General features: G+C 38.4%; 1 protein-coding gene across 5 annotated transcripts; it reads right to left on the minus strand.

Moving 5' to 3' along the window:
* QRICH1 (glutamine rich 1) lies at positions 1-27297 on the minus strand. 5 transcript variants are annotated; one of them, XM_081938841.1, is made up of 10 exons: positions 27174-27297; positions 18269-18601; positions 15783-16820; positions 11923-12100; positions 10792-10946; positions 6915-7029; positions 6603-6711; positions 5648-5799; positions 3761-3851; positions 1-2358 (listed from the first exon to the last, which is right to left on the minus strand). In XM_081938841.1, exons 2-10 carry the CDS (start codon positions 18578-18580, stop codon positions 2166-2168), a joined length of 2343 nt encoding a protein of 780 aa, XP_081794967.1. In that variant the 5' UTR covers positions 18581-18601; positions 27174-27297; the 3' UTR covers positions 1-2165. The 5 variants fall into 5 exon arrangements, with proteins under 5 accessions (XP_081794967.1, XP_081794966.1, XP_081794965.1 ...); XM_081938840.1 differs by having other exon boundaries at positions 27090-27185; XM_081938839.1 differs by lacking the exon at positions 27174-27297 and adding an exon at positions 26984-27101.
* Positions 27298-27911: the final 614 nt, after the last annotated feature.

Genomic DNA, 27911 nt, shown 5'->3' on the forward strand with positions numbered 1-27911 from the left:
TTATTTATTTAAATAATTGCCGAGTTTTACCATCTTTATTTTACTGGATTGTTGTATGCTGCCCAGACACTTCCTGTGAGACAGGCTGCTATATAAATTTGATTCATAAAAATAAAGTCAATTTTTCATGTTTTTGTTCAGTTACATCACCATTTATCTTTATGTATTGTTTGAATGAAGATAAACACTGGTATGTCCACAAATGTTAAAAAAGAAAAAAACTTTATATGGGGTGCACTTATTTTTTCACATGATTGTATAATATGTAGGCGTATGTCTGTGCATACACACACTCATGTAAGGAATACCCAAGTACCTATTTGGAACACAGTTACAGATTGTTATCTGGAGCAGTGTTAAGTTTCCTTGCCTGAGGAGGAGCACAACTTTTCCTGCAATTTTGCTCCTTTCTTTCTATGCAGAGCTACTTTTCTTCCTGAATAGGGATGTGTACAGATCGTAGCTTAAAAAAACAACAACCAAAAAATAGCACTCATTTCTCATGGATTTTTCAGGAAAGCAACAGGTAATTTTTCATAGATATCTAAGTTACTTGCTCTCTTCTATAATGTAGCTGTAACAGTAGGCTTAAATGCAGAAAAAATGTGTTTTTCAGAAAACCAATCAGAATTACGCAGACTTTAATTCCAATCTCAATCAAGCTGCTTTATGAGAAAGGGGGGAAAACCTGTAAAATTAATGCTGAACTGAACAATCACACCAGTGTTAAGTTCTAACTGGTAAAAATATGGTGGAAAATCTGAGGTTGTCATCACAATATTTTTAAGTAGACAATGGCCAAAATATAATAAGTAATGCATAAAAACAAAATACTGGGTTTGGTCCCAGCAAAACATAGTTCTTATAGTTCAGTTCTTCCATTAAAAAAACTTGTCAGTTCAAATAAAACAGATGTCAAATGGATGCAAAAATACAACTTAGAAAATTTTAAGGACTGCATGCTTTTCCTTTTCCTTTCTACAACCAATGTTATACCCAACTGCTGCCAGCTGAGGTAATGATGAAGGAAAGTTCTTAAATTCTGATGGATTAAAATCAGATGCCATAAAGTTATGATTCTATGCTCTCTAAATGCCAGTACTAATAAACATCTGCAGTAAATCTCAGACTTTCAGGTAAGTAGACTACCTGAAAAAATTAAAAAGAAAAATCCTGGCCCCTCAAATACCTGCGATCCCAATTCCAGATTCATTTAATTAAAAATTACAACAAAAGCAACAAGTTAGTATACTAATAAACAATTTCTTGCACGAATCCCATAGAATCAGGTAACCAGGGAAAAAAAAAACCTTGTTTAAATAGGCTAGCAAATTTGTATAGGAATATAGTATAGTAAGACATTCTGTATGTTACTAATTATGTCTTTTGCTCCCCCAATAAAGACACATTGTTCAACAGCATGTTCAAAAGACGTGCTTGTCATTCTTAATAAACAACTAGCATAAGAATACATAAGAGAAACAGGGTGGTATCTTTATATGATACACAAGTGTATGTTACAAGAATTCCATTAGGCACAGGAGCCTCAAGGATTTAAGGCCTCAACATCAGGCCAAAGGAGAGAGAAAGAAAGAGAGAGAGAAAGGAAAAAGAGAGAGAAGGAAGTGTGGTAGTTTGTACTTAACATCTAAAAATGTCACTTTTAAGGTCTTAATAGAAATTGATTTTCTTCTCCTTATAAATCATAATCGCAGGACATCCCCCTCTAGGACATGTTAGTGTCCAAGCACAAGGAAACTGCAAACCACCTTTTTTTTAAAGGTCAAGCAGATATCCACCGTTTTCTGCTTCCAAGTTCATGAGCTTGAATGTAGTGGCCCACCCAGGCCAAGTCCACCAATTAAATTTGTTTTCTTCACATCATAAAAAACCCCAAAGTCAACCTACGGAACCTCAGAGCTCCTAAAGAAAGAATGCAGCCTTCAATGTGTCCAGAAAGCTGATGCAAAAGGGTCAGATACACAATGGAAAGGGTCTTATTAACCAGAAGCCTAAAAGGGCTTCTTAACTACACCAATTTTAAAAAAAAGAAACTTAGGCATCTCCTTTAGTGTAAAAGGCTGTACAATTGATCCTGGCCTCGCTGCCACTCCACCCGGCCCAGTTACACCCAGCACCCTTTTCCTGAACTGGGAGGGATGCCTTTAGTGCATGGTGCTGACACTGGCCACCGCAATAGCTTCTTGAATTTCTCGTATCACCAGAATCCGGGTAAGCATTTGCTCCATTTGCTCTCGACTGATTGGCTGGATGGAATACCAGATAGGACTATTGGGAGCCACCACTGGTTCAGGAGTCAAATAGAATGTATCATTTCTGCCTTTCACAGTTTGCGGGCTAGAAAGAGAAGAAGAAACATTAGTGTTTGCTGCTTTGGAAATGCTATTAACACTATCTTAGGAACAAGGGCTGTTTCCTCTTCCTCTACATGAAATTCATATGCAAAATGAAATCTGAAAAGCGCAAATTAATCTGGTTTATTGTAGATTATGAAATTAGATTAAGATAATATGTAATTAGAATAAAATAATTCTTATCAATAGAAACTTTAAGCATATGCTACATCTTTCTTACTCTTACTCTTTTCCTTTTTTTTCTCCCTTCTATTTTTTGCAAAAAAGGGCCAGTTTTTTTGTCAAAAAAGGGCATTAGAAAGCTTATAAGAGTGCTCCTGGGGGCTGGGGGAAATTGAGCAAAAAACTGGCCCATTTTTTGCTCATTTCTGCCCTCCCCAGCCCCCAGGAGCTCTCTGAAAGCCTCCATAAGGCTATGCACTGCCAATTTGGTGAAGGGGGCGGGGTTTCAGGATGCAAAAAAATGCTGTATTCAGTGTATAAGATGCACCCAGATTTTCAGCCTCGTTTTTGAGAGAAAAAGGTGCATCTTATACTCCGAAAAATACGTTGATTAACAAAAGATCTACATAAATCAGTATGTCTCCCACATATAGTTTAGTACAGGACTGTAGGATATAAATTAAACCAAGAAAATAATTAAAGATTACAGGCTTGGGATTCCTATTTGCAAAGCCTTTAAGGTATATGAAGCTTGTTCAAAGACTGTTTATTTTATTTGTTCATTACATTTAGAAAACACTTGTCTCCTTCACAGAGGGACTCTGGATGGTGTACAAATAAAATAGGCCTTCACTAACCAGTCCCACAGCTGCATGCTCTTCTAGCAAGCAAGATGGCAAACCCAGTTCTTGAGCATTTTCCAAAGGCCAGGAGACTAGGGGCCCATCTCACCTAGATGGAGAATGTTCCAAAGGGTGAGGGCAACAACAGAGAAGGCTCTCTTGCTTCTGCAAGTTGGAATTCTTTAACTAACAGGATTTGCAACATACTTTACCTGCCTGACTTTTCTTCAGCCACATAATAAAATGTTATGAATCAAGCATTTCTGTGACTGCAGGTGGTTCTCACATAATGACAAGTGGGACTGGAACTACACAATTGTAAGTCTGATGTCACATGACTGCACTGCTTAGCAATGGAAATTCTGACATTCCCAATTGTCATCAAGTGAATAGCTATGCATCATTAAGTAAGGCTATCAAGTGTCACTACTTGTGACCTTCTGCCAAGTTCCCCACTTACTTTTCTTGTAGGAAGCCGGCAAAAAAAGTCATGATAGCTACATTTATCTGGATGCTGAAGGACAACCTGTACCAAACTACCTATAGACTGAAAGCCCTTGAAGATAATGTTCAATGGACAATTGTGATGGGAAAACTCACCATTTAAAGAGGTAGAAGTCATAAAGTTTTATAGGACACCTCAATGGGTTTTCAGGATTCTCTGTCTGCTCTGCATACATGTCATCTGTAACTGCAAATTAACCCCAAGAGATACAGAACCATGAAATACATTCTTATAGCAGATGAACAAATGTCAATGTTATTAATAGAAGAACATGTTTTTTGTAATCTCTGCTATCTTCGTTATTGCATATACTATCTTCCAAACAGTTCTTGAAAATAAATAGGAGCTTTCTTAATAAGGCATTGCATGTATAGAATACAATAGAATACAATAGTAGAGTTGGAAGGGACCTTGGAGGTCTTCTAGTCCAACCCCCTGCCTAGGCAGGAAACCCTATACCGTTTCAGACAAATAGCTATCCAACATCTTCTTAAAGACTTCCAGTGTTGGGGCATTCACAACTTCTGGAGGCAAGCTGTTCCACTGATTAATTGTTCTCACTGTCAGGAAATTTCTCCTCAGTTCTAAGTTGCTTCTCTCCTTGATTAGTTTCCACCCATTGCTTCTTGTTCTACCCTCAGGTGCTTTGGAGAATAGTTTGACTCCCTCTTCTTTGTGGCAACCTCTGAGATATTGGAATAATGCTATCATGTCTCCCCTAGTCCTTCTTTCTCTTAAGCTAAACATACCCAGTTCCTGCAACCGTTCTTCATATGTTTTAGTCTCCAGTCCCCTAATCATCTTTGTTGCTCTTCTCTGCACTCTTTCTAGAGTCTCCACATCTTTTTTACATCGTGGCGACCAGAACTGAATGCAGTATTCCAAGTGTGGCCTTACCAAGGCATTATAAAGTGGTATTAACACTTCACGTGATCTTGATTCTATCCCTCTGTTGATGCAGCCTAGAACTGTGTTGGCTTTTTTGGCAGCTGCTGCACACTGCTGGCTCATATTTAAATGGTTGTCCACTAGGACTCCAAGATCCCTTTCACAGTTACTACTACTGAGTAAGGTATCACCTATACTGTACCTGTGCATTCCGTTTTTGTTGCCTAAATGTAGAACCTTACTCTTTTCACCATTGAATTTCATTTTATTAGATAGTGCCCAATGTTCAAGTTTGTCAAGATCCTTCTGTATCTTAAGCCTATCTTCTGGAGTGTTGGCTATTCCTGCCAGCTTGGTATCATCTGCAAATTTGATGAGTTCCCCATTTATTCCCTCATCCAAATCATTGATGAAGATGTTGAAGAGTACTGGGCCTAAAACAGAGCCTTGGGGTACTCCACTGCATACTTCCCTCCATGTAGATGCAGTTCCATTGAGAACTACACGTTGAGTGCGGTTGGTCAGCCAGTTACCAATCCATCTGGTGGTGATGCTGTCTAACCCACATTCTTCTACTTTATCTAGTAGTAGGTTATGGTCTACCTTATCAAAAGCCTTACTGAAGTCCAAGTAAACTATATCAACGGCATTCCTCTGGTCCACTAATTTTGTCACATTATCAAAGAATGCAATAAGATTAGTCTGGCATGATCTGTTTTTGACAAATCCATGTTGGCTTTTGGCTATTACTTTGTTTGCTTCTAGGTGTTCGCAAATTCGTTGCTTGATTATTTTTTCCAGAATCTTTCCTGGTATTGAGGTTAGGCTGATAGGTCTGTAGTTTCCTGGATCTAATTTTTTCCCTTTTTTGAAGAGTAGTAGAAATGTAATTTATCAAAGGCTTGATGAATGACTACCAGAAGCAGCAACTTCACACATAGCAAGGGGGATATTCAGATTTCTAACAGATGACATTCATGTGGTCTTTACCAGACAATTTATGTTCTATTTATTGCACAAAGTCTATGCAATAGACCTTAAAAAGCTCTGCAAAATGAACATAGCTAAGTATTAGAAATTTTCATTCTTTCTACCTTTCTGGCCTGCCTGGTGGATGCCAAGAGCCTTCAGATACCGAATGCTTGTACTCTTATCTTTAGGATTAGAAGGGTTCTTCTTAGTCTGCCTCAAGACTTTTGAAAAGGCCAGTTTCATATGTTGATCTACTGTTTTCAACAGGAAATATCTGTAGACACAGGAAAAGTACCCATTGAATTATATTCTCTGTCCCAAATCCAGAAAAAACCCACCAATGTCCCCCATATCCATCAATGATGAAACATTTATGGACTATGGACCTAAGCATGGAGTATAGACTTCAACAATCAAGGATGTGTGTGTGCGTGTGTGCGTGCATGTGCATAAAAATGTGGTTAAACTTAAACAAAAGATTGCTGCCTTACTATTTCTACTTGCCCTACTATTCATTTTCAGAGAAAAATATTCATTATCAGAGCAATTTGCTTCAACGAGGGAAAGCTCCATGTTCAAAATAAGGAATAAAGTGCCTTCCAAATGATATAGAAATACTATAGTAAAAAAATCTATTCTTAAAGTATTAGGATGGAATTTTCAGAAAACAGAAGGCTGGACTGCAGCCAACATTTCTGAAACATGTGAAGTTAGTTGCCATAAAGAACAAACTTGCATTTCTTACAACTATTGACTACAGGCTGATCATTCTGCAGACAGAGTTAAAACCACTTATGGTTAATGATGAAAGCAGAATTTAAACCAGAAAATTATTGGTCCATAATTTCTTTGTAAATGTACTATAACAGCTGTAGATTTATATTTAGTCTGCATGTTTGTTTGCTTATTTATTAAAATTTTATGCTGCCCATCTCCCCTACAAGATGACTCTTCTACATTTTGCTGGAAATTTGATTTGACCTTACTAATTCAAAATTATTGGAAAAAAACAGGATTCTGTCTATTTTAAAATAACTGGAATGGTTTTATTTAGGTAATGCTTCCATTGGTACATACTTTGTATTAAAAAACATGAGAGTGGTTAGCAAGGTAGCAGGAGAGTGAGCACCGAGCTGTTTACACTCCCATAACATCTCTTCTGTCACATGGCTGGGAAGAACATATCCTGTGCAGATAAAAAGAAAGCATCAATACAGAGATACCAAACTGATGCTCCTCCTAAGAAAAGATACAAACATTGCATTTCTCAATATTGTAACATTGAGAGCAAAAAATGATGTTTCTTGTTATAACAAATTCAACCAATTGTTCAGTTATTGTTAAATATTTACATACTTCACTCAACTGTCTGTTTGAAGATTCTCTTACCCAAAGAAGTGATCCTAGGCTGCACATCCTTGAGAACTTCGTGTAACCATTCGGTGAACCGTATGTAATAGAGATCTGAGAAAATGTCATCAACTCGCCCATTTTCAAATAAGTACTGCAAGAAACAATAACACAGGGGAGGGAAAAAAACGTACCGTGATGTTCATTAATGAAATGAAATGACAGGCTGTATATTTAATTTCATATTCAAAATCCCTACCAGCCTGAAGTAAAAAGTGAAAGCATTTTAATACAAGTTCAAATAAGCTAATTTCAGAAAAATGGACTCAACAAATACATGCCCTTTATTTTCCTCAGACATCCAAAGATTTATGTTTAATGTACCTTTCAAAGTATAAGACGCTCCGAAGTTTAAGATGCACCTAGCTTTTGGGGAGGAAAACAAGGGGGGGGGGGAATTTACCTCTGCCTCCCAGCAATTTGCTTCCTTGCAGCCCCCCAACAATCTGCTGTTTCAGGCACCCCATTTTTTGCCTCCACATCCTGTTTTCAGCCTCTGCATGCCCTGCTTTCAGCCTCCGTGCGTCCCATTTTCTGCCCGTCCTGGGCGGTGTGGATCGGAATGGGTGGAAAACGGGGCATGCAGAGGCCAAAACTGTGATGTGAAGGCCGAAAGTGGGGCGTGCAGAGGCAGCAATAGGCAATGGCAATCCCTGTAGCCTGAAACAGCTGATGGTTGGGAGGCTGATCCAACTGACAATCAGCTGCTTGTGCTAATCAGGCTGTGCTGAAGCTGAAACTGCTTGCTGTTTGTTGCAAGGAGGCAAATTGCTGTGAGGCAGAGGCCAAAGGGTGGGGGCTGGCAGGTGTATAAGATGCACCCACCTTTTCACCCTCTTTTAGGGGGGGGGGGAAGTATGTCTTATATTCCAAAGAATATGGTATATACGGTAATTTTAACCAGGTTTTTTTTCCAAAAAAACCTATCATATGAAATCAAAAGTATTATCCTCACATTCATCCAAGCAGCCTGCAAGTCTTAGACATTACTTGTCTCAAGCTTGAATTAAACAGGGCTAATACTTATTCAGCTAAATTTTCAAAATTACATTCACAGCTATTAAAACCAGCAGTTGTAGTAATGAAAATTGCCAACATTTTGGTATTCACTCAAATATATAGGGAGTCCTCAATTTACAACCACAATTGGGAATGAAATTTCATCATAGATCAGTAAAGCGGGTCATCATGTGAGCAGACCCAATTTACGACCATTTGTATTATGGTGGTTAAATGAATCACGTGAATCATGTAAATCAGACAATACAAGGGTAGTAATTTTGCAAAGTTTTTTGGGTTTCTCTGAACTGTTTGAAATATCAGTACCCTCTTAACTTTTACTTTCTGTAAAAGTACAGAAGAACAAGTTGTAAAATACTAACAAAATTTCAGTAGAATGAAATTCTGATATAACAAATGCTATTTCGCTTCTAAAACCTAGGTATGTTTAAATTTCAGAGTATATCAGTAAAATGCTTCTTTATAATAAGGCATACATCTAGAAAGCAACTTTGTTTCTTTTTCTTTTTTTTATAAAGGTTTTTTTAAAATTTTTGAATAAACACAGAAAACAAACACACACAAAAAACCCACAAAACCATCTTCCATTACAAATTGTAGAAAGTGTGTCGATTAGTTACAAAAACCTCCATGCATCTCTTCCACAGTCATAACCTACAATTCATATCAAATTATATATTTTAAATCAAATATATATATATATATATATTATCATCATTCCTCAACCTTCATTTGACTACAATTGTTTTTACGTCCTTTTATATAAAATATTCCAGATTTAAAGCAAAACCCCATAATAGCATTCCATTAGCTCTTGCCAATATCATCCAGTAACATTACATCTTTATAACATATTCTAAATAAAAATTGGTTATATTTAATAACAGAGTTTCTAAAACTTTCGTAGTCACCATTTGCAATTTATATCAAATTTCCTCTTATCAAACCAATGCATATATATGCATTATCATTATCAATTTATTAAATGTATCCATTATCACTTCATTTTATACATAATGCTCTAAATTTAACTAAATTTGATTTAATTTTTTATTATAAGCTTTCATTACATCAACCTGTGTCTTTCCAGTAATAGTGCAGTCTTACGTCTCTTGCCATTTGTGGCATTAGTATTCTGGTTATTTCCTTAGTAAGTTTTGTATGGACTTCCCTTCGCAGCTTATTGCATATCTTGTATAAGCTCGAAACCCTCCATCTGTTTCTTCGATCAGCTTATCTTTGGTTATCACCAGTGCTTCTGACAAAATTTATCTCCTTAGTTCCATCAATTCTTCTCTCTTTTCTTCTTCTATACTTTGAAATCTGGGGTAGAGCTCCAGTCCATCTATCTTCTCTTTCCATATTCCACTCTTTCCATTTCCAACCATGCTCAATTCACTGTCAGTATCAACAATTTTCTTGTCTGTTTATTTTTTCCTTCAGGTTTTGAAACTCTGACCTCCACTTTCTTCATTTGATGAACATCCTCAATTTTTCCATCAAATTTTACTGTTCTACGATCTATGTTCTCCAATCTCTTCTCAATTTTCTCTGTTACTTCTAATAATTTTTGAATTTCAAACATAATCTTTTGCAATGTTTCTTTTTCTTGTTGCGCCATTCTTCCAACTTGTAAACACTGCCACTCTGGCATTCAAAACTTTTTATTAAATTTAAAGCAAGTTCATTTATAATCTTTCAAGACAAGGCTTTGTTTTCACTCCACTCCAGCTGCCAATAAAGTTCCCGAAGAGCACCTGTATAAACAACCCATGCTCTTCTCACTATCACTCTCTGTAAACAAGCTGAGGAACCTTGAAATGCAAAGTCAAATGATCAAAGAGAAAAAAGAAAATACAATATTTCCAAGCCTTCCACGCCTCCAGGTGGCAGTGTTACTTCCTTTCCCTCTGTTATTACAGCCCTCTTTGTATTCCTTTTATATCTTCTTTATATTCCAGGCTTAAAGAAAACAAAATTCTTAAATGGAGCAAAAAAAAACCACCATCCAATCCAGCATTATAAAAATAAGGAAAAATATTTTAATCCATATGTATAAAAAAAAGAATATAAAAAGTAGAAGAAGAAAAACTAATCCGTTCAATTTAAAGAATAGGAAAGATTTGCAAAAGTTCCATCCGTAAAAGAAAAATTTTAAAAAAGGATAACACACTGTCTAGTGTATCTTAATTTCACTGCTTTTGTTCTCTTCTGTTTTCAAATTTAATTTAGTTTTAATTTTTTGCGGGGTAGTCTCTTTTATAATAATAATATTTCCCCACCAGATGGACACATTTTCTCTTCCCGTTTTCCTCCCGTTCCAAAGCTGTCCCAACTTCAGCAGCTTCAATGGCGTCCCTGAGATCAGCAGGACATACTCTTCCCTGTCACTGTCTCTTTGGAATGGTTTAGGTCCAAAAGGACCGGCCAGAGGCAAAAGTATCGACTACGATCTTGGAGCTCCAAGATCGCATGTCATGTTGTTGTGACGTCAGCTCCTCCTTTCCAAAACTTTGTTTCTTTTTCTTATCTCATTGGCATGCATTTGAAAACTTGGGATTGTGGAATTCTTTCTCTCCCCCAGAAAGATTTAATAAAAATGGTATTATGGGAGGGTTTTTTTCTGTAAACCTTACTAGCAAAGTTAGATGTTAGGTAAGTATTTTGTAATTGTATTATTTTTTAAAAAAGAAAATATAATAAATACATGGAAAATATTTGGTTTTATTTATTTTGTGTAATTTTTGTGTAAGTCTTAGTTTTTCCACTCCAAACATGTCTAAAATTATTTGCAGTATTAAAACTAATTATAGCAAGACTTTCCATGATGGCACACCTTTTGAATGCAGAGAAAGATATAGTAAAGAACATCAGGATCATAGGGCTCGCCTTCATTATTGCGAGCTTCACGAGTCATTAAGCACAATCCGTAATTTAATTCTGCTACAGCTGAAGATATGAGATCTTCTTGGAATCTCAATAACTGGCGCCCTGCAAATGAGAAGATAAGATCATCAAATGACCTTTAAAATCCCTATTTAAATCTCATTTTTCTTGACCGTTTAAATCAACCCACTCTGCTACAAAATCACAACCTCTTCCCTCCTTCAGTATACTTATTGATGAATAAGTAACCAATGCATATTTTAAATCTTAATATTGAATATACAGCCTGTGCTCATAAAAATTTTGTGGAAGTCATCTAGAACCCTTCCAAAATTTGCTGCTAATTGTAACGTTTAGTCTGACAGAATATAAAACTTCATGATAACATCAGTAACACTGTTAGCTATAGTTAATAATTCATTAAGTTACCAAATTTAGTTTTTGTCTTGCCCCCATCAAGTTTTGGAATATAGGCCAAGGGAGGTAATCCTTTACTTACAACCAAAACTGGGACCAGAACACCTGTCACCAAGCAATGCAGTTAAGTGAGTTGCATCCACAATTTCACCACCTTTTTTTGATGTGGTCACTAAGTGAATCACATCGTGTTAACTGAACCCAGCTTCCTCCATTGCTTGTTGAAACCCGACAGGAAGGTTGCCAATGGTGACCACGATTCCACAAAGCTGCAACTGTTGTAAATACATGTCAGTTGCCAAGCACCTGAATTTTGATCATGTGACAGTGGGGAAAATGCAATCGTTTTAAGTGGAAGGATTGGCTGTAAATTACTTTTTGCACTGCTGCCATAACTTCAACTGGTCCTAAAATAAATATTTGTAAGTCAAGGACTACCTCTATCTCATGTAAAACACCCAGTATGGCCCCCATCCCAAAATACACCCATAATATATAGTTTTTTGAAACAGCATTTAGATTTTTTTTTTAAAGTGGTAAGGCTCATTTTATAATGCAAGTCTAACAAATATAATGAAGGTTTATTATGCTACAAAATTTTTTTCACCAAAATCAATGCAATGCAATTGAGGACATGGTCAACTGGAAAGCCTAAGGAACTTACTACCAATAGGTGCAAGCCGGTTCTGTGATTCTTTTTCCATCTCTGCATTTTTAGTCTGTGCCCAGCTCTTCCATACTTCTAGTCCTTCCTCTGGCTTGAGAGACTGCGGAAGGAGAAGTTCGGGGGAAGGCTGAGGCTGTGGTTGCTGTTCTACTTCAGCTACCTGAACAGTTTGTGCCTGTGGAAGAAAGTCATTTTAGCAATTCCTGCTGGAGTTTCTTTAAAGTAAAAAAAAAAACTTCTTCACAAGTTTGGTCTCTGTTTTATATGGTTATGCTTACGAACACATTGGTAATTTCTGCAAAGAATTTCTTACTTCCACAAATGATTAGGCAGATATCACTGAGAAACTCCTATTTGCTCTATAATCAAAAAACGAAAATGCAGTAAACTTCTTTATTGCAAGAGGCATTCAAGGTATTTTCAAGTCCAACACAGAAACTGACACTTCACATAATTATGCTCCAAAGTAAAATTGATTCCCAGTTCCATTAATATAAATTTTACTTCCATTTAGGTGCCAGCTAACCCCAAAATTACTCTGGCCAGTTGGCAATATTATAAATAATATAATAATAAAAACAGTATAAAGCAAGATGACATGCAAAGAAGAGCAACGAAGATGATTAGGGGACTAGAGGCTAAAACATATGAAGACCGGTTGCTGGAATTGGGTATGTCTAATTTAATGAAAAGAAGGACTAGGAGTGACATGATAGCGGTGTTCCAATATAGAAGAGAAAGGTCAACCTATTCTCCAAAGCACCTGAAGGCAGGACAAGAAGCAATGGATGGAAACTAATCAAGGAGAGAAGCAACCTAGAACTAAAGAGAAATTTCCTGATAGAACAATTAATAAATGGAATGACTTGCCTCCAGAAGTTGTGAATGCCCCAACACTGGAAGTTTTTAAGAAGAGACTGGATAACCATTTGTCTGAAATGATATAGGGTTTCCTACTTAAGCAGGAGGCTGGACTAGAAGCAAGGCTGCTTCCAACTGTGTTATTCTGTTGCATGCACTCACTCTATGCAAAGGCATAGAAAAAAAGCAGATTCACAAGGGGCTCTATCCATCTTAACCTAAGACTTAGGAAAACAACCAAGTTTTCAAGGTCTTACAGAACCCTAACAGTGATAACAGCATAAATCACACTTGCAGGCATACTGCACAATTCATGAAGCAGAGATGTCACATAATCATACAAAGAATGCCTGTTGTTGCCAATGTTAACGGCATTTTAACCAAGTGTCTTTCAAGGGCAACCCCATACATTACTATAGTCAAGGCTACTCCAGGAAGGGATCTAACTAGTAGGTATATTAGGTAGAATTATGTGTGCAAAGGATCCCTTGGTCACAACTGCTTTTTAAAGTTTCAAACAGGAGTTGGGATTACACAAGGATTATGCATGTTTTTTTTTAATGGAGAAGCACTACTCCATCCAAGAATATGGGTGAAAAATATTTGGCTCCAGGAGGCCCTAATATTAACAGCCATTCAGTTCCGATAGGATTGTGTGGAGTTTATTACTCCCTACCCAGTAGTACTTACCTACCCTTTATTAAAACAGACGGACTCAGAAGTAACAGTACAGTAAGCACTATGGTGAAGAAACCTACTAAATCAGAAAGAATCTGAAGTATGAAAAATGCACAAAATGTAAAAGGCTATAACCCAGCAGTATGTGGGAGGCCACAAGTTCTCAACCATTATTGTAATGTAGAAACTTTTCAAATGTTAAATATTAGCAAGAAGAGCAGACAGCATTTGGAATGTGGCCTTCTAAAAGTCAGAGACATACAAACAACCAAATGGTAGTACAAAAAACTTTGAGATTATTCTGCTCAAGCCAGGAAGCTTCTCTAAATCTAAAACAAACTGTAGGTGTGTAATTTTTCTATGTGAGGACTCTATAATTTTGGTTATAGTCACTGTAGGAACATTCTGAAGGTAAACAAGGAAGTAAGTTTCCATAAATTAACACTAGCCAGAATTTGTAACTACGTTTCCTTCAACAAATTATAGTTGGCACACATATCAATGGCTTAGTGTGGTATATGTGCCTACCATGGTTGTTAAAGAAAATTTGGACAGCACCAAGTTTTCATCATGCTAAAGGAGTAATTCACCATTAGTATACATGCGTTTTATACATTCAACCTATAGTTTAGAACTAGAAAGGGTCATTTAAGCAACCAAATCCAATTCAGTGATAGGAGCAAGAATCCAAATTAAAGCTGTAATAAATGGCAGTCCAGTCTCTGAATATACTGAGTAAACAGCAGGCTACCACCTGTCTTGATAATTGATTCCATTGTCAAATTTTGCTTACTATTATAAATTTTTAGAAAGCTTCTATTTTCAAACCATTAATTTAACACCCTTTTCACGGAATAAGCTAGCAGTCTGATAGCATAGATAACTTTCATTCATGTATTCATTATTTTGGATCCTTTTTAACATTTCAACAGTGCAGCTACAAATAGCATAAACAGTAGGTACTACCCATGATAATATAGAACATGGCATAGAAAAAAGCAATGTTTCCAATGTTTATAAAAATATAAACATTGGAAACACTGCTTTTTTCTATGCCATGTTCTTCAAACAAAACCGAAGAATTAATATTGCATCCCAGCTTCTTAGTGCAGCATTTTTGTTACTTTATCATCTAAAAGAAGCATATTTTATGTCTTTACTTGACAGCAATAAAAAAACAAGAATGTTATACAAATGAAAAATTGTTTAACTTCTGCAATTATACAAAATTGGATCTAACAATCTAGATTACAAAAATCTTTGTATAGTAATAGTAACAATAAGACAGCTTATTTTACTATAGCTAATGTTTCTGCAGAATTCATTGTCAAAAAAAAAGAAGAACCAGGTAATTTATTATCTTTGGCTAACTGATTTTATGTTCTTGACATTCTCATCTTATATCAGCTTTTCCATCCAAGGAAACTAAACTGTGTGAGAACACAGCAATAACTGATTCAGAACAAAGTGTACAATCCAGATAAATTCATAAACCATACTGACTCATATCTGATAGATCATTCAAATTCCCAAAACACACTTACAATCTAAGGAGAAAACTCACCAGGAAGAAGCAAATGATGGGGTAAATGGGTTCTCTCAGCTTACTCCTTTCTTATCTTTCTTAGGTCCTTTACAGTTGGAAAACTTGAAAGACCAGGTTTAGGACAGAGAGTCATAGAGAAAATCTATCTACTATGTAACCACTAAGAGTTGACAATGACCTGATTGCACATAATCAATCAATCAATCAATCAATCAATCAATCAATCAATCAATGCTATCTAAATTGGCTGTCACTGTTAAAGCTTCTGACCCTGAATGCATTGGATATATGTATGTGGTATGAAATTGCACTTCCATCTATCTGCCCTAAATCTCTCACCATTTAGCTTCATTGGATGATCAAGCATTATAAGTGGGCAATTACACACACACACACCATCAATTTCCTTCAAATCATGAACAATGGTATATGCTTCAGAAATTTTCCCTCATTTTCCCAAGGCAAAGATTCTCAATTATTGCAACCTTTCCAATATACTCCAATTCCTTATTAATTTTGATGTTATTTCCTTCCTGCAGTATTCCAAGCATGGCTGCACTAACAATTTGAACAAAAGCATTTCAATAATTATATTCCCATTGACATTCCTGGAGATAAAAATATATTTAAAAGCACAGAATATAAGTATTCAGAACACAGTAAGTAGAGTGTCTTTCTTTTAAAACTGTTATCTTTTACAGAGATGACAATCCTGCCCATATTCAATTATTCAACCCTACAGAGGCTTGCCTCATAAAGATAGCTTACTTACAGAGCAAGTAACTTGCAATTGTTGCTGCTGCTGTTGCTGCTGCTGCTGCTGCTGCTGTGCCTGCTCTTGTGACGTGGACTGCTGCTGCTGTGGGTCCCATATATGAACCGTCTGTGCTGTATTCTGGTAGGTCCCTGCCACTGCTTGCACTGCCACTGGAATGTGGATATTGCCATTCATAAACTGTGCTGGGAAAAGGGAATTGGCAAGAGTTTGCACTACTTCCTCATGAGAGTTTTTCACTACCGAGGCACCTCCCACCATCTTATCCTTGTCATCTTCTAGCTTCACGGTGGCCAAAGTTGTTGGGGAGCCACTAACATGGACGGCATTGTAGGCCTCCTGAGGAATGGCAATATGGGTAATGTTTTGCTGCTGTAGGTCACCGCGTGGTTGGGCAGAATAAACAGGGATTGTCCAAGTCTCCCCAGTGGGACTAGTTATGGTCCCGGTGGCACTGTACAGGTGGGCACTATCCACCGTTAACAAGTCCGGCCTTAAGGACACATAACTCTGCTGCTGGCCCTGGGGGATGGTCAGAACTGTAGCCACCGGTTGCCCTGAAATAGCATAGGACACAGTAATAGGCATATCCACTTTGCGTTTCTTTACTGGCTGAAGGACGCTGGCGGTGCTGATCCTTCGTTCGCCTTCCCGTGGTGAGCCCTGCTGAGATGGAGGAGGGGAAAGTGCCCCAACTGTCTGGATTTGGATTTGCTGTCCTCCAGCAATTGCCTGCCCTGCCACGAGCTGGGCCTGGATCTGCTGATGCTGTATGTGCTCCTCCTGTATTTCTGCAGCCTGGATTTGCTGAGCAGTCTGCACATGCTGCACCTGGATCTGAGCCGCCTGCAACTGAGAAGGGCTGGGGCTCTGAAGGGCCTGACCCTGTATTGTCTGGGATGCTTGCTGCTGTGTTTGGCCTTGGATCTGCACCTGGACTTGTATTGGCTGCTCTGAAGCTTGGTGAACAGTGAGCTGAGGAGAGAGCTGCTGGGTGGACACCGGCTGAGGGGACTGCTGAACCTGAACTTGCACCTGCAAAAACAACACATGAGCAGTTAGTGTATCAACTCCAAAATCCCTGAAACATTTTGAGGGTCAGAAGCATATCAAGTTAAATAAATGAATAAACGAGGATTAGGACTTAAATATAATAGGCATCAAATCAGCTGAGCAACTACATGACAGTATCCATAAAGAAAAAAAAATAGTTAATACTTCTTGGTAGAATCACAAGCAAAAAAAAAAAAGTATTACAAGTCTACCACCAGCTGCTGCATGAATGATGGGCCAGCCACAGTGGTGGTTTCCAGATCCCGTTGCAACCAGTACGCTGCAACGGGGCCGGGCATCCCCCACATGTACGTGTGTATGCGCACCCACTGCCCATGACGTTCCAGCTGTTCAGCGGAGTGTCATGCAGGCGCCGTACGTTTTGTGCACATGCGCAAATGGCCCGGTTGGGTCAAATACAGGTAAGGAGGGCGGGTGGGCCTTCCAGAGCACCATAAAACAACGGTACCTGGTGCTCCCAGCAGGCACCGGTACGCCCGTACTGAGGCATACGGGCCGTAACCCACCACTGGCCAGTCAGTGTGTGCAACTTACATGAGCAGTGGACTGGCATGCATGCTCGTGAATGCCTGCAAGCCCACAGCTTGTGCGAGTTGTGTGCGTGTGCACATGCCAGCCACTCACATGGCCCAATTCCAAGTCCGCCTCGGCCGGGCAATGGGCTGCAGCAGCCCAGGGGTTGAGGACCCCTGATCTATGGCCACTGACAACAAAAGCCAGTTGTCAACTATCAACCTATATGGACCGTCCTTATATCCAGTTTGCCACTGCCTCCAAATATAATCTTTACTACTTTTCTTTGTACTGTATTATACAGTATTGTACAGGGAAAAAACATATATTACTATTATAAATGCTACACAGAAGCCACTTTTCTGGTAATTAAGCAGTATACAAACAAGGCAGCACAACTAAAATCAGAATTCTCTGTAGTATTGTAAGAATACATGCAGTGCTATGCCTAGGTATTGTTGGTTTTAAGTAAATGTCAAGGGCACCTACATATTCTGTGATTTCTATTTCTATTGCAAATGCCCTTTGCGATTTCTATTGTAAATGGCCTTTGAAGCAAATTAAATGAAAGAAGTTTTAACACTACTTGGGCAGAACAACATATTTTCTAATTACAATTCTTATCACTAGCAAACAGAATATTGTCCAACTTATTCGTATGTTTTACACACAATGGAATCTTACAATTTAAAAACCATCAGAGGTTAGATCACAAAATGTTGCCTTATGTTTCTGTACTTCTCTTTCTCTCTGAAGAACTGGGGAAGCATCTTGGATGAGAAGTGAAATCTTAAGGAAAAACCCAAGAAAATCCAGTTGCTTTTTGAAAAGCATCTTTGGGACAATCATGACTTGGATGGCTGAGAATCTTCATAGACATGCAATGTAAACATTACCTGGACTTGTTGGGGTTGTTGCACTTGTATTTGTTGCTCTTGTTGAGCTTGTTGCTGGACACTAGTTGTAACAGGGCAGGCAAGTTCAAGCAAAGATCCAGCCACTTCCGTGCTATCTGTATAAATGCAGTTGCCTCCTTGCTGATATACCATGGTTGTGGTAGCAGCAGTCTGCTGAAATTCCTGTAGGGCTTCAGGGCCCTTGGAGGCAAGGGAGTCCAGGAATTCCTTCATCCTATGTTGGGGGATTGTTCGTGCTTTCACACGGATGTATTCTTCAAAGGAAATTGTGTTCTCCAAAGAATTATTCATATTGCAAAGCCCTCAGGGTTCCTTAGAAGAAAAAGGCAATAATTTATTAATTCTGAGTTTAAACTCTAGACCACTGGCTTCATATCTGTCGTCTTTATAAACCAGTTAAATCTTTCTTCAAATCAGTCCCATACAGCTATTCACTATTAGCTATCAAGAAACCTATTGAAATAATTATGCATAATATATGAAGTTAACCGTAACCTGAAATCTGTCATCACTATATTGCTTCTTTTCAAAACTGCATGAATAAAACTAAGTCAAATCAGGCAATTTTAAAAACTGCAACTATTTGAGGTGGTCTCTTTAAAACTTCAAAAAAGCTGCACAAGTAATTAACTAATTTTAATAACTATAGCAAAATAGCACCTCAGAGTTAAATGCCTTGGAAAACAATGGTAAACGGCTGTAAAAGGAACTTGCTACATTTCTTTCATACTTTAATTATTCCAAATTCAAAGAGATAAATGTTCTTGACTGTCAATGCAATTCTGATTCAGAAAACAGAAAAAGTGTAAAACATTACTTAAATCAAGGGATTTTATTTATGGGAATTTCTAGGAGTGAGTCATTGACTTTTATTTATTATTCAAATGTATATATCGCCCATCACACTAAATGATTGAGGGATTTACAAATAAAAAAATTCATACAAAAGTAGACAGTTAAACAGACAAACTTAAAAAGATGAAGCAAACACAGCCAACCAAACTGCATTGCAATGGTTACTGGTGTGTTTTGACGTGCAGTTCAAGGTGCTGGTGGTTACTACAAGCCCAATATGGCTCTGGACTGGGATCCCCTTTCCCAAGAGTCTCTACCTGTCCAACTAGCCAAAGAGAATGGGCGTGCTGCAGATCCCATCAGCCAAAGAATGTTGGCTGATGAGGATCAGAAGGCGAGTGGGCCTGTTCTATAGAACATCCTCCCTTTGGAGATCAGAATGGCCCCAACCCTGTTAGCCTTTCGTAAGGTCCTAAATATCTGGCTATGTATCCAACCCTGGCCTGGGCATCGATTGTGTCAAAGGCTCCATTTCGGGTCTATATTATTAACTGGCCAAATATCTTGCTCTTGTGTGCACTGAACTGGATGTTTTTTTTAAATGTTTTCGTTGGTTTTATTCTTTTTGTTTTAAATGTTTTAATCATATTTTCTGAATTGTAAACCACACAGAGTCATTGACTGAGATGGGTCGCCATAGAAATTGAACACATAAATAAATAAACCACCCCCAGGGTCCCACCCACACCACCCACTGGATCTCCAGGCTAGTTGACAGAGTCAGAAGACCCCGAGAAGAGTGAGAGTTTGCCTCACTCTAGGGGACAAGACTAACCATACATACATATTAGCGACACAATTAAAAAAGTTTGAGAACCATTTATATGACTTCTGTGCAATAATTCATTTTTCTGATAATTAAGCTTCTATTAAAATACATATGAACACACCATTTAATCCTTTGAAAGAGCAGGAAAGGGAGCACCCAGAAAAGCTCATTTAATGGATGAGTAGGACTTCACTGTTCTATCTACTTTCATCTTCCTCATTAGGACTAGTAGAACTGTAGAAAGTTAAATTAAGCAAATTAATTAACCTACACTGTTTAAACCATTGAATATTCTTCTATGTGGATTACATCCAGGCCTTAAAAATGCAATTACATGCAAGAAGTTGCTTGGCCACTGTCAATCAAAACAAAGTTGTAGTAAAGTTATAGTTATCTACATTTAGGCAACAAAAACGAAATGCACAGGTACAGTATAGGTGGTACCTTGCTCAACAGTAGTAACTGTGAAAGGGATCTTGGAGTCCTAGTGGACAACCATTTAAATATGAGCCAGCAGTGTGCAGCAGCTGCCAAAAAAGCCAACACAGTTCTAGGCTGCCTCAACAAGAGGGATAGAATCAAGATCACGTGAAGTGTTAATACCACTTTATAATGCCTTGGTAAGGCCACACTTGGAATACTGCATTCAGTTTTGTTTGCCACGATGTAGAAAAGATGTGGAGACTCTAGAAAGAGTGCAGAGAAGAGCAACAAAGATGATTAGGGGACTGGAGACTAAAACATATGAAGAACGGTTGCAGGAACCGTGTATGTTTAGTAGTTTAATGGAAAGAAGGACTAGGGGAGACATGACAGCAGTGTTCCAATATCTCAGGGGTTGCCACAAAGAAGAGGGAGTCAAACTATTTTCCAAAGCACCTGAGGGTAGAACAAGAAGCAATGGGTGGAAACTAATTAAGGAGAGAAGCAACTTAGAACTGAGGATAAACTTCCTGACAGTTAGAACAATTAATCAGTGGAACAGCTTGCCTCCAGAAGTTGTGAATGCCCTAACACTGGAAGTCTTTAAGAAGATGCTGGATAGCTATTTGTCTGAAATGGTATAGGGTTTCCTGCCTAGGCAGGGGGTTGGACTAGAAGACCTCCAAGGTCCCTTCCAACTCTGCTATTGTATTGTATTGTATTAAATATAGCCTTTTCTGAAAATTCTAATGAAGGTGAATGCATGCATTCTGTGAATGCATGTTCACAGAAGTTTCTTCTGTGACTTTGACAATAATCAGGTAATAAAAAGGATAGAAAGGTTACAACCATTAGTGTGCAGAAGTGATCATGAAACACGTACACATACAAATCAGGATCTAACCCATTACATTAAATTTAGTAATCTGCTATTACAGCCTACTCCTAGTATATATATATGAACAATCTACTACAATACTTAACAGTTTGATTTGTTTCTGATACCATTTTAATGTATCGAGGCATTACTGAATATTGTTATATCTCATATGTAGAGAAAATGTGAGTCACATTAACCACAGTTTAACCTTTTAAATAATGCCAACCTTTTCATTTAGATTTGTATCAGGAATATTAAGGGAATCAATGAATCATCAGATTAAAATATTACTTTATAGGTAACTCATATATGATTCACTCTATAAAGCAGTAAATCAAATACCAGTTCTATATTTCAGCTGCACGTATTAAAATTAAAATGTTTAATTAAAAAAAAAAACTTCAAATGACAGTTTCAGTTGATAAAGCTTTCTCTTGCAAGACAAAACTAATGATTTTATTCCCCTAGCTGCTGACCCAGTAAGCACAATTTCCCAAGAGGAATGAAGATTAAGTGTACCATCTACACTTTTGCTTAGAAAAAAATAGTGTGTCAAAGGGAAGAGTTGGCAACCCTAACTAAAAACCAACCAACCAATAGTTTTTAAAATATATTTTGACAAATGTATGATGATTCCTCCAAATAAAAATATATTTAAGTTTAGAAGAAAGCTATAATATTTTGAATTGGAATATTTATGAATATGAATAGTTAATGTATGCCGTCCAAAGTTACTTTTTTGTGAACTAAAAAGGTAAAAGTTCCCCTTGCACCTATGTGCTAGTCAACTCTAGGGGGTGGTGCTCATCTCCATTTCAAAGCCGAAGAGCCAGCGCTGTCCGAAGACGTCTCCGTGGTCATGTGGCCGGCATGACTAAATGCCAAAGGTGCATATAACGCTGTTACCTTCCCACCAAAGGTGGTTCCTATTTTTCTACTTGCATTTTTTACATGCTTTCGAACTGATAGGTTGGCAGAAGCTGGGACAAGCTAACGGCAGCTCACTCTGTTACATGGCACTAGGGATTCGAACTGCAGAACTTCCTGATCGACAAGCTCAGCGTCTTAGCCACTGAGCCACGTGTCCCATCTTTTATGAGATAGGTGTTGGATAGGTAATAGGGGTTGGACTAGATGACCTACAAGGTCCCTTCCAAATCTGTTAATCTGTTAATTCATTTAGTCACTCTAATGTTAAAGTCAATTTTAGTTTTAAAAATCAGGAGTAAATATAGTAAATAAATATTACCAATACATATTTCAAGCATAGGTATAGTTTTGGAGAAACCTAACATTTATCCATCTTCTCTTAATATGTATGAGTTATAAGGGCCATCCCTACAAATCTATTTACTAATTATTTTAAAATTGGGTGAATTTCATGTAATAGATGAGTTTTTGGGAAAAGGAAGGTGTTTTTTTTAACTTTACTTGAACTGCAAGTTGAAGAAATAAGAAGCATACGATTATCCAAAAGAAGATTGTGAATATTTGTCAATACAAGTACTATAAAGGCTTATATACAGCCTCCAAATCATTGCCCAGGGGACTTTTAATATGCCTTACTTGTCGAATAAACAAATCACTGTGGAACTGAGAAAAAGTAGTAAGTATTGGGATAGTATTTTGTCCTTGAAAACTGTGCAACTTAGTCTTAATTCTGAAAAATGAAAAGAAATGAAGAATACACTGCAGAATTGGGAGAAAATAAAACATAGTGCTGTATTTCTAGGGAATAAACCTAATGGTTACTTCATATGTTATATGAAAACATAAGAAATCCAAATAAAATTATTGTACTAGGATCACTTATAAATAAAAACATTATCCAAGAAAATAACTTTTAACATTTCATGTGTTCCCTTTAAAATACAAAGAAAGTAAAACAAAGACAAGTCATATACAATGAAACACACACACTACATAGAAATAAACTCTTAACCTCCCTCTTCCCTCGTACAAATCTCCCCACATTGTAAGGAACCTATTTAGGCAGATTCTGAAAAACGAATCAAACCATAGCCAGAATTAAAATAGAGCTTTTTATCTCAACCAAGGAGAATAAGAACATTACTGAACTAAAATAAAAATCTAGGCTAGCATTACAATATTGCTATCTTTTTCTCCCTCCAATCAAAAATCTATAATTTAGTTAACAAAAGCATTAATAAATTATAATGCAGGTTTAAACTATCAGCTAATTTATAACAGAGATATAGAATTTTTGGACTTAACTGAATTCTAGCAATTGCAGTCAGCCTTTCTTATATTCCTCAAAAGTGCTAAGATCTGTGATTCAGGAGTATGAGGAGAGCCATCACATCTCCAATCACTAGCTTATGATCCATCATAGCAAAGAATTAGACCATATCATGTCTTGAACTATCACATAACAATATTAATTGGGAGCATTTTGACAATTTTATTATTTATTTATTTAATTTATATTGCCACCTATTTGCCCATGGCAACTCAATTTGTTTTACATTTTTTCAAGTTATCTGCTAGATAATAACTAATGTTTATGTTTATATTCCCTTCTATAATCCTGTAGAGATTTGGGGCATGGAATTATACTTATTCTTACATTAATAATAATTAACGCAATTATAATTATTCTTACATTAAGAACAGAAGATTTAAAAATAAACTACTTTGAATCAAATTATTGCAGTGCTGAAACGATAAACAAGGAGAGGAGTAGCTTAGTTAGATTAAACTGTATGATCAAGTTTTGCTAGGGCATTTTTGTAGAAACATACCCATCTGATAATTCAAGATTATCTAACCTAAGCAATTTTATCTTCTTGACATCTTCCATTGACCTTTTATCCATTAAAGCCTCCAGATAATAGAAAGTTAAGGCAGCCTATTTCACCCTATCCCAATCTGGTACCATTGTATCTAGATATATGTTACATTTCCGATACTACAGGTAGTCCTTAACCTACAACAATTGAGCCCAAAAATTATGTTGTTATGTAAGACATTTGTTAAGTGAATTTTGCCTCATTTTATGACATTTTTTGCCACAGCTGTTAGGTGAATCACTGCAGTTGTTAAGTTAGTAACCTGGTTGTTAAATGAATCTGGCTTCCCCATTGACTTTGCTAGTCAGAAGATTGCAAAAAGTGATCACATGATCCTAGGACGCTGCAATAGTCGTAAGTATGAACCAGTTGCCAAGCATCTGAATTTTGATCACATGCTCATGGGGATGCTGCAAAGATTGTAACTATGAAAAATGGTCATAAGTCATTCTTTTCAGTGCCATTATAACTTTGAATGATCATTAAATTAATTTTTGTAAGTCGAGGACTACCTGTATTGTAACTAGATAAATGTTACATTTATCAGCATTTCTAATTGTCACAGATTAAAATGAAAACCCCAACATATCTGGAGGTCTATTCAGCAGTCTCCAAACTTGGCAATTTTAAGATTTGTGGGCTTCAACTCCCAGAATTTCCCAGTCAGCATGGCTGGCTGAGGAACTAGATATATAACATTAGGGTGGGTAGAAAAAAGTAGATTAGCAAGCAGTTAAATCAGTAAATTTTAGACATTAATAAAGTCAGACACACATGAAGTATATGGGCAATATAGTCTAGCCAGACACCATACTGTACATATTTCTGATATTCATGTCCTAAACTATTTATGACTTATTTACATTATGGACAGAGTTCATTATGGTCCAGAGCTCCCAGTTCGGCTCAAATTGGGTGAACCAGCAGTAGCAGTGGGAGACTCCGCCCACCCGCCTGGTCGCACAAACACGCCCAAACCGGTAGTAAAAAAATTGGTAATCCACCACTGATTACAGAGAAGACAGAACAAAAAAAATACACCTACATATGTAATATTAAAAATACAGTTATGTTACAAAATACATTATTTAAATAGACAGAAAAGAATCTAGAGATTCTTTTCCCCAGCATGAAGTTTCTGAATGAGTAGTAAAATTTGTACTGTAATAAAATGAACTAAATATAATACATCCAAAGTCATGGTCTTTGTGAGGGAATATAGAAAAATATAATAAAATCATTCTGTAGAAATAAATGGGTCCACTCAATTTCTGGATGACTTCCCAAAGCTTGAGAAACCTATGCAATATGGTTTTACTTCAATGATAGAAAATATTATATGGCTATATAACTTTACACATTTATACACTAAATTGCAAGATTTCTGGAACTTTGAATAAGCCAACAATAACATACAATAGTACTTTCTACAGTATTGCTCTTCTAGTTAGTTACCGTACTTGGATAACTAAAACAGGTCACAGATCCATCTGAGCCAACTCCTTATCTAATTCATTTATCAAGACATTTTGTGAAACAAAGCAGAAGGCAATGTGGTACAGTGTTTGTGTACTATATAGTGCATTGTACACCAAATATATCTTACCCTCTAACCAAAGGGTTGACAGCAGTGGTGGGTTGCAAATCCCGTTCCAACCGGTAAGGCAGGCACTGTATGCACCATGCGCCTGTGCGGAAGCACAAAAGCCTTTAAACTCCGGTAAGGAGCTCAGGCAGGCAGGTGGGCCCTTCGGAGCACGGTACCAGAACGGTATCCGGTGCTGTGGGCTGGCTCCGGTACGCGCATACTGGGGTGTGCCGCCTGCAACCCACCATTGGTTGACAGGATAAAAGTCCATTAAGTTGGCACCAGTTTATAAAACTGAGCACCAACACATCTATCTCCCCTTCAAAGTTACACAAGAGGGAGCAATGCCAAAGATACAGGCCTACAGAGTGAAATCAAGCAAAAAAGCCACCCTTCAGCCAGTTCTTTCGCAGGTCTATTATTGCCCATAATAAACAAAATACGTTTAAATTATGTCCTATTTTGGAGGAGTTGCCTACCACTTTATATATCCTCTCCGGGACCGAAAGAGTTACTGAAAATACTGTAACTAGTAGGTTATAGTGAATTAAAGGAGACCATAATACAGAACTTGGAACCTGGAACAAATGGTTTTTTGGGGGGATGACAGAGATAAAAGTTAATTAGATGTTGAGAATCCCACTTGCTTATTTTAAGGCTTTCTTCCATAATACAAATTAGCTCATTGTATAACATTTAATACAGCAGTTTAAAGCTCCTGATAAATGCTATTGGTTCTTGAACAAGGCCCGGACCTCAAGGGCCCCGCCTCGCCTTCGTTTTTGCAGCCTCCAGGCCGAGGGTGGAGAGGTAAGCACGCCACAGCCAGCGCGATGACCGGCGGCAAGGAAATTTGGCTCCAGCCGGCACGACAACCTTGAGGCTCACCCCCCCTCCACCCGCCCCGTCTCTCCCCGGGGGTTCTACCCCACCAGGGCCTACCGGCCTCATCCTGGGATTCCGCCTGCTCCGGAGACAGCGCCCGGGCGGCAGAAATCGCGCCCACTCACGCGTCGGCAAATCCTCCGCCGCGGCTTCCCCCGGCGCGTTTACAGGCGGCGAGAAGGAGCCCTCCTCCCTTCCCACCTCAGGTGCCAGTGGGCGGGGGCGCGAAGGAAGGCTTGGGGAACGCAAGGCGGGGCCCTGCCCGGGGAAACGGCGCAGGCCTCGAGTGGATCCCGCCCTGTCAGCCGCCAATCTCTCCAACGCGTGCACGCGCTGGCGGCGGCGCTACACAACAGCCAGGGCCGGTGTCGCGGGAGCGCGCTCCCGTGCCCGCTCTTGCTCCCCTCCCCCTCCACTTCTATGCCGCTACCGCCACCTCCTCCCGTCGCCGTCCTCCCCCCCCCCCCCACATACACACACATACACACTTCACCAAACCAAACGTTGCGCCTCCCTCCGGAATACCGCGCTTCACGTTCCCGTTTAAAGGCGGCTCGGCATCCCCACAACTGAGTTCAGCTCCGCCTCACCCCGGCCCCTCTGCCGCCTCGCGCCGTCACCACCTCAGGCCCCGCGTCTTTTCCCCCCTCACAGATCCCTGGGCGCCATCTTACATTCAACCCGCCGCAACCAATCGGCGGCCGGCTTGAAGCTCGCGACAGCACCGCCTCCAAGCCGCGCGAGACCTACAGACCGAGCCACGCCCCTTGCCTTAAAGTGGACGAGCGCCTGCGGTGGGAGGAGGAGGGGGGCGGGTTTGCGGGACGCGCAACGAGGAGAGGTGGGAGTAAGTTTAAAGGACAAAAAGGTTTTGCGGGAAGCTGATTGTAGCCCCTCTGTCATTAAGGCTTATTGGTTCCTCTCGTTTCCTCCTCTCTCCTCGTAAGTCCTAGATTTGCGAGTATTTTACTTCTCGATGTGGTCATTCTATTCTGCCCTAGATAGGTGTCCTTTTCGTGATTACTCCATGTATTACAACATTTTCTCGTATGCATTGTGAACACTCCTAAAAATAAAATACTACCTCTCGCACAAAAAAATCCACCTGTAGTATAAGTGGCCCTGGGGTTTTTCGCTTTTTCCAGTCCGTGTAACATCAAATTGTAATACTAAGAATTTTGCAGAAAGTTTCTACAAAACACTTTCTCAAATACCCACTTGCCACCATGGAAGTTAATAATAAAAATTCTATAACGTGTTTAAAGTCGAGTGATTGGAAGAATCATAGAAAGAATTTCTCCCCTCTGGAGGGGCTAAACACTCTACACTGCCTATTACAATTTAATAGTGGAATTAGATTTCTTATGAAAGAGCACTTGGCCTCAGCATCCTGTTCCAGCAACCTACAATTT

The sequence above is a fragment of the Natrix helvetica genome (assembly GCF_964273705.1).
Source record: "Natrix helvetica genome assembly, chromosome: 1".
NCBI lineage: Eukaryota > Metazoa > Chordata > Lepidosauria > Squamata > Natricidae > Natrix > Natrix helvetica.